The following is an 8,513-nucleotide window of genomic DNA, read 5'->3' as shown; positions in this document are numbered from 1 at the left end:
CGGTCATTTTGACATAAAGTAAGCCCGAGTCTGAGGTCCGAGTCCAAAGATACGCCCATTTGAAATTTTGATGGTTTTTCGTCCTTTTTTCTACCTGAATTGACTTTAATATCCCAGCTTTGACTAGGCTTGAAAAGGTTTTTCCTTCTTGATTCTTGGGCTTTAAACATAAAACTCTCTCAGCAATCATCTTGACTCGTTTGCCATGCAAAAATAGCGTCTTTAAACACATAATCAGCTTCAAGACCTGAAATACACAAAACCACGTAAATAATACTAACTCTTATTTATTATAAACATAATTGCCCTAAATGTAATACTATTAAGGGTTTAAAACTACAGTTTTAGGTGCTTATCAAGCAGTGTTAGAGTTCTTGTAGTCGTTGGACAGTGTTAAAGTATATAATTAAGAATCGCATAATACAAACATTATAAACAACATTCTCGCATAAGTTCAAACATTCTCGTGTAAGTTCAGAAAAATTTAAACAACACATAACACAGAGAAAACAATAATTTATGGTGTATTAATAATAATTTCTCAAACTGCTACCCAATTAATAAATTTCAAAGAAAAAATTGTTCACTGCTGCCCAAGAATTTCTCAGAAAAAGCAAGGCAAGATGTGCTAATAATGGTGTATTAATAATAAATACATAAACAAGATTGAAATCAACGAAACACGAATTATATATATAACAAAAAAGAAAAAACATACCTAAAGATCGTAGATTGAAATGATAGAAGTGAGGATGAGAAGTAGAAATCTACAAAAATGGTGAATAAATTGTCAATTTTTCACTTACTGGAATATTGAAGAATTTGAAGAAAAAATGGGTTCTTCATATACCTAATGGAGAGAAGTGAGAGGCGGCTAATGAGGAGCAAGAGAGGAAACGAGTGCTCACGTTTCTTGTTTCAGCGTTAAGGAGGAGAGAGACTACGGAATGCTGAAGAGTACCCGAAAAAACAAACAATTTTAGGCGCCCTCTGAATGCTGAAAACTTACCTTTCAGAGTCTCTGACGACTCTGAATGCTTAAACTTGAAAAAACAAATCCCTAAGTGAAATTTATCAAACGTTTGAACTTATCCCTTCGTTCAATTTTATGAAAAATGACAAAATAAATTATGAAATTTATCAATATTTGAAAAGACTCATTGATTCAATTCAATTGAAAATAAAAGCAAACTAATCAAAATTAAACAATTTGTTCTATTAAAAATTAAAAGTTTTAAGTGGTGTCATATTCAATTTTCAAGTAGAGCCCATTTGGTTTTAGAGTCTGTTTGGTTTTGTTTTGGGTGTGGGGTGTGGGCAGCTCTTGCTAAAATAAGTGATATTTTTGGATCTACTTGTTTAGCCTATAAATCATGAGAAAACTTTGTTTTAGAAAATTTTCCATGTGTTTGCTTTCTTCAGGATGCTTGGTTGGGTTGTGAAAGGGTGGGGCCGTGGAAATATTTATAAAAAAAAATGGTATTTGTTATTGACAGACCCCATATTGTGTTGGGCAGACTCCAACAAAAAAAAACAATTATTATAAGTGTGCCATTGGTCCCAAAAAATCTAAAAAAAAACAATTATGACTATGACAAGTATGCCATTGGTCCCAAAAAAATTGAATTCGAAAACCCCAAACTTAAACGACCCGGCTAGGTCGTTTAGACTAAGTCCCAAACGACTTGGCTACACCGTAATGTGGAGATATGTTTGCAATTTAAAACCGGTCATTCAACCCCACCCCAAAGTGGAAAAACCAGTTACGCAGCAGCCTTCGTCGCCTTCACCTATAATTTCTAAGTTACACCACCACATTGCACCTAAATTCATTCTATTCATTCTCCAACATTTTCAAATTGCACTAAAAAAATTGAGTTCTTTTGCAGACCGCATCCTTGAATTGCACGCTTCAACACCTTGGAGGGTGCCCAACACAATATATGTTTCCTTGTAATAAATATTTTGACAAACTTTTGGGTCTGCCCAAAACGAAATAGAAAGTGCGCGTAGCGAGAGCCTTTAAAACTGATGACAAAACTTCCCAGAAATCCATTGCCGGTCTTCTTCTCTTCTTCCTCTCAGTAGGCTTCACGAAATTGAAATTTCATCTCACAAAATTTGAACTTACTCCCTCTTCCACCTCTCCGACTCTTCTCTAGTTTTGACTGTTAGGGTTCTAAACCCAAATTGATTAAGAACCCTAAAACTTAAAAAATAAAATCGACCAAGCATCTAAAAATCTGTACAAAAATTTCTTATGTACAACTTTCCAAAACAATAATTTTCTAAAACAATAATTTCCAGATTTGCCATCTTTTTCGCATTTAACCAAGCGGAGTCTTTATGACAACCCTTAACACCCACTTTTAAGTAGCCCAAGCATTTCTAAGTAGTAAAACCCCTTATATGTACTAAAAATACAAACAAGCCCTTAGCCTTCAAACAACTAAATGGTTGCCATAAGGAAATAACAGGTTTGTCAACAATCTGAGATACCGGCTCAAGGCCACACACTACAAAGATACCACTGCCCCAAAGAACACAGTTCACTTCAACAAATTTCAGATAATCAGTGGGAATGTCCAACAAAGCCGGATCAAGGACAATATGCACATGGTTATCAATCGCCACCCACTTGTCTCTTCCAGGAGTCTTCCACAATCAGCTCATCGACTCCCCAATCTTCATAACTGTACAATTTCACATAGCCAATGAAGAAGAGACACAAGTATTAACTTTCTTTTCTTCCAGACAAATCAATTTTTCATTTATTATGTGAAAATTATAATGCGAGATTACTACCTTCCATCGGGCAAGTAGCGTCGTATAGTGAAGGGAATCTTTCGCTCCCGGAGCTCCTTCATTGCAATCTAAATTAATTTTAAGAAGAGTTATTACAACTATAATTATAAGACCAATATACCTTTGAAGACCTTTGAAGGATATTTAGCACCCCAAGTAATGGCACCAGGGAAGCTCAGAATAGGGTCAACACCTTTAGGAGGGGACAAAGACAAAGCACCAAATACAACAACCGGGTGGAAAAATCTCCTTTCTTGCTAGGGTTGCTATAACATATTATGGCTATCCAGGTTTGCAGATAAGCTTCAAGCCTGGACACTGCACGAGAAGCTAAACCATAATGTTCCAGCATGTGAAAGACTCATCCATGCCAAGATACCAAGAGAACTGAGAATACAGTAGCTAACCATGCTTCCCTATTTTACTGACAAATTGAACAGTGTTTTGGAGTAATCACTCAAGCACCCCTCTACCTGTTTTGAGAAGACAAAATTTGACTCCCACACCCAATATGTTACTTATAACTCTCATTAAATGAAAGGAATGACATTCATGATTACTCTCCACACACACACCATAAACAGTGTGGACAGCCTCACTTTCCCTTCCAAAATGAGAAGTAGTGTACCTTAAAACGACGACTTTCTCCCACGAAGTATCGCTATCCACCCAAACCCTACTGGTCCAAGAGCGCAGCATTTAGAGGCACAAACAAAGTCAAAATTGACTTTAGGCAACTATTAGATCGAGCACAAAAAAATTGAACAGTTTGATCTAATAAAACAACCACAAACTGCCTAAATGGCGCAAAAAGTATAGATCTTTTCAATTGCCCCCTATGACTGATGGAGAGTTTGACATGCCCCCGAAGATGATCTCCATGGTAGGGGAGATCATATCCACCAATAACCAGCCATTGGTTCCAAGATTCCAGGAGATATATTCATAATATTAACAATGCACTCGACAACCAATTAACCATGCATCCCTTAATTATTGACATATTGAACACTGTTTGCAATGGCATACACAATTCCACCCACACTTTACAATGAAAGGGCCCACTTTCCATCCAAGATGATAAGTACCTTCCCTTAAAATAACGACTTTCTGCCTCATACTACCCTCTCTATCCTTAAGTACCACAGGCCGAAGAGTGCAACATTGAGGGGCACAAACAAAGGCGTGCACTAACATTACCTAACTATTAGAACAAGCAAAAAACCACAGTAATTTGAACTATCAAGGAAGCCACAAACTGCCTAGATGAAGTTTGAGATCTTTCGAATTTCCCTTGCAAGTAATGGGAAATTTAACATGCCCCCTAAAATTAGCCACCCCCCCCCCCCCCCCCCCCCTTCCCCTGCGTGTCCAAAAGTGGCTCTACACCATGCATTAGGGACTGATTTTTGGTGATATGATATATTAACAACTTCCAAATTAGACCATACTAGGAGAAATGAGCTCATTCAGACATTTCTAACCACGCCAAAAGTCTATTAAAGCTTGGACAGTCGACACACTTTCAACTCTTTCGATAAGATTAGACAATTTTAAATGGGCTAATTATTCCCAAGGGTGATCTCCATGTAAGGGAGATCATATCCACCACAAAACCATCCCAGGGGGGTTACTATAGGACTGTACGCCCACTTATGGAATTCTACCCTTTTTTTCTTTGGGGTGGGGGGGTTTAGAAAATCCCAAAAATTTCTCCCCTCTGCATAAAAGTTTAGTAAAATGGGAAATGATTACTTATACAATAACTCTTAACAGAAACTCCTCCTGCACCTTCAAACGCTCAAATGTTCATCTGAGATGAAGAGCCTCAAACCACATCCTCCTAGAGCTAGTAGAAATTTCAGTGACGATCATTAAAGGTTTAACTAATGACATACACAGGTAATTGGAATTGCAGACATTTGAAGTTCATCCAGTTAACTAATGCCTACATAAAACTGTGCCTAAGATTTAAAGCAGTAGTATCATCTAGTCGTGAGGCCAGATTTCTGATTTTGATCCTTGTTTAAACATCACATCACGTCTCCCATCAACTCAATGCATGTAGGTACCCACAATTCCTAGACGGTGCGAAATTTGATACACCGTCCCAACATCACACTTAGAAACCATTCATAGGATCAGCTAATCAGTTCCATTTTCCAGAAAAGGACTTTTTTCCAGTTGCAGGGGTCTAAAAGAAGTTTACCTCAAGTGGATCAGTCTCACCCTCCAACTCAACCATGACAGGGGCATTCATGCTGTTCAACCAAATGTGAGCTAACATTAGGAAAACACATCAACCAATTGAAACACATTAGTTTGAACGACACAATATAAAGGATAAAAGAATAAAACCTGATCTGCAGAGCACGGGTTCCCAAAATTCTTGCACGCTCATACTTTGTCATGTACTTTGAGGTCTTACGATCTTTTACCACAGACTTCTCCTCCTCTTTTTCTTCATTTTCTCCCAGTAAAGGATCAGGAATGTCGTCATTTTTATCCTCAACATCTTCCTCTACTCCTTCCTGAAAATTATACAAATAAACATAATTTTTAATTACTCCAACTCATACAAGCACATTTCCATTTTCTACTTAAAACATAAATCAGAGAAAGAACACCAAAGATTTTTTTACCTCAATATCAGGCTCTGGTGCCTCATCCGCATACCTACAACAAAAGTATTCTGTATCATTTTCCGTTTAGCCTTTATAAAGTGGTGTTGTTTAACTTAAAGAATATTATAACGATTTATTGAATGTAACCCAAAAAGGTAATCTTTTGTAAGCATATAAAGAGAAGAGAGAGAGAGAGGAACAAACTCCATGTCAAGGTCGTTGTAATCTTCATCCGCCATTCTTTTTCAGCTTTCGTTTACTGGGAGTTCTGTGTCCTTGAACCCCCATTGTCTTAAATACTCCCACGAGGGCAAAATAGTATTCTTATTTGTTGGAGTTGCACTCACCCACTGTTAAGTACAACTGTACAAGGCCATGCCTTCCTCCATGTGTGTGCAGTCAGATGGTAGATAAATATGGATGATGCTTTGCCTTTTGGGATACGTCGTTTTTTTGTTAATTGCTTATATGCAGCAGTACTGCTGTTTGAATTTGGCAAATTTTTAGATTTCACTATCAGTTGTGTAGTCTACTATTTATATACTAATGCATAAACATCTATAAAAAGAAATTTAAAGTCAACATATTTTTTCCTTATTTTCTTATGTGGTACTCTAATATAAAGATAAAAGATAGTATTTTCTCATTTCTCTAAAATGAAAATGAAAATACTTTATTGCTTTTACTTTTAACCCTCTATTTTCTCAACTTTATTGAGACTTTAACCTTTTTTAAAGGGGAGAGTTTAAGATAGTATTTATAATTATTATAATTATTATATTTGGAGAGTTTGAGTGTATTTAAATTCCAATTCTTATATATTTGATCAAATAAAAAAAATTGCTAAAAAATAGGTAATTTGTAGAAGGTAATTTCCTATTACAAATCAAATACTTTTAGTGTTCAAATTCTTATATATTTGACCAAATAAAAAAAATTACTAAAAAATAGGTGATTTGAAAAAAATTGCTAAAAAATAGGTGATTTGTAGAATCTAATTTCCTATTACAAATCATACATTTTTAGTATCTATAATAAAACACCGACTTATTTCGATTATATATTTTTCAGTTAATAACTTATTATAGAGTGTAAAATTAGTTTCCAACGGTTCTCCACATTCTTTAAGGATTATATGAGATATAACGAATTAGAACATTCAAAATGTTATTCGCATAATCCTTTCATATGTCTGGAATTTGCATTTGTTATTGGTTATTAACTTCTTAAGAAATAGACCAATATACTTCCCGAGTAAGTGCCCGAATACCCATCACGCACTCTCACATTTTCAACATATGCAATTTTCTTTCTTAGATCTCATTCTGATTTTCAAACACATGCAGACTACAATATGATAATACATATTGAAAGTCTAAACCTGTAAAAATAACACCGGCTTATTATGAAAATGTGTTTTTATTTGCACATTTGATTTATGTTTCTTCGTATGACATTGTTTCTTTTCTTTTTTTTCTTTTTTTTTCCACAACTAGGGGTTAAGGAGACCCCAACCTTTTATTAATGACAAAATCTCAAGTACAACTTTCTTTCTTTATCCCCCTTGATCAATTCACTAAGTTTTTGATCCATGGAGGGGAGAAAGTACATACATTGGTTACTACATTCTGTACTATGAGTACTGCAATTACTACTAACTCTTGACAGGTAATCTGCAACTTGATTTCCTTCTCTGAACACATGTTGGAATTTAACCTCTGCAAATCTTGCTTGTGCACACCCAATCTGAGCCACCAGGTTCTTACAATACCAAGGTGGAGCTTCCCTCTTTTCCAAGATCTGTATCACCCTCAGTGAGTCAGACTGCACTACCACCTCCTTTATGTTCATTTTTTCCACTCCTTCAATGCCTTTTTGGACCCCAAGTAGCTCCTGATGTAAGACTGACTGTCTTGTGGAGTTTCCGCAGAATGCCATGAGAACTTTTCCATTTCGATCCCTTAAAACCCCTCCATAGCCTGCTTTACCCTGCTGCAATGATCCATCCGTGTTAAGGATAAGAATGTCAGTTTCAGGTTTCGTCCATTTGACCCACTGGTCCTCCCTTCGCGTGTACGTAACACCAATTCCTAGCCTAGTCAAAACAGTTCACACTGAGACATCATCCTTCACTGCTTCTAGCGATTTCCCCAGATACAATTTCATATTGTTCAAAGCCTTCATGCTCACTAAATCAGCATTGAGGAACCGCTGCCTCTTGAGCCTCCAATTCCTCTCATTCCGTATAGCTTGCATTGCAGCACATGTTAGCGCTCTCAACACTTCAGAGGCTATGGATTTTGGTCTGCAAATACGCATGATGTAATACCATTTTGCAGACATTGTTTCTTTAGACAATCTAATGATATATGATATCTGCTATTTATATACTAAAATAGAGACCTCTAAGAGAGATTTTTCTCTCTCCTAGGTGGCACTCTAATATGAGATATAGACTTTTCTCTCTCCTAGGTGGCCTCTCCTAATGGAGTTGTGGTAGCGTGGATATCTACATGGCACTCTCTCATAAGAGTCCATCAATTGTGAATTGCTTAAAGCATTCCAATTCCTAATTCCTCAAAAATAGGAATCCTCTTTCAATTTGGATTATTTCCTAAAAAATAGGAAACATAATCTTATAAAATTGTGAATTGCTTAAATCATTCCAATTCCTAATTCCTCAAAAATAGGAAAGAACTTCAAAAATATGAATTCTCTTTCAATTTGGAATTTATATAAATTATTTCCTAAAAAATAGGAAACATAATCTTATATTACCCCCACAAATTTTGTACGTATATATTTCTCTTTAATGTTGGAATTAAATTATGATCAACATAAGCATGTAAGTTTTTCGTTAGCTGCGAGAAAGTAAATATAAAAATTAAAGAATCTAAAATCTTTGCATTGAATCTAATTTGCGATCATACTAATTGGTCAGGTAATAACCATTACCTGATCGATTTACATTGCTTTGTCCTAATACAAAGCATTGGGAAAACCCTATGCCGCAATAATGTGCAGTGATATATGATACGGATCTTTTTATCTTCTCTTGGTTATATTGAAGGCATGGCATGGCCA

The 8,513-nt window shown here is 35.9% G+C and overlaps 1 protein-coding gene across 1 annotated transcript; it reads right to left on the bottom strand.

Moving 5' to 3' along the window:
• Nucleotides 1–2,284: 2,284 nt before the first annotated feature.
• Nucleotides 2,285–5,938, bottom strand: LOC147503174 (DNA-directed RNA polymerases II, IV and V subunit 6A-like). Its single transcript, XM_086607953.1, has 6 exons — nucleotides 5,634–5,938; nucleotides 5,448–5,481; nucleotides 5,164–5,336; nucleotides 5,015–5,066; nucleotides 2,806–2,873; nucleotides 2,285–2,693 (listed from the first exon to the last, which is right to left on the bottom strand). Exons 1-6 carry the CDS (start codon nucleotides 5,666–5,668, stop codon nucleotides 2,624–2,626), a joined length of 432 nt encoding a protein of 143 aa, XP_086464079.1. The 5' UTR covers nucleotides 5,669–5,938; the 3' UTR covers nucleotides 2,285–2,623.
• Between the last annotated feature and the right edge of the window lie 2,575 nt (nucleotides 5,939–8,513).

The sequence above is a fragment of the Coptis chinensis genome, chromosome 4 (genome assembly GCF_015680905.1).
Source record: "Coptis chinensis isolate HL-2020 chromosome 4, ASM1568090v1, whole genome shotgun sequence".
In the NCBI taxonomy this organism is placed as follows: Eukaryota; Viridiplantae; Streptophyta; class Magnoliopsida; order Ranunculales; family Ranunculaceae; genus Coptis; species Coptis chinensis.
Note: the sequence above shows the minus strand (reverse complement) of the source record. Positions and strands in the feature narration are given on the sequence as shown.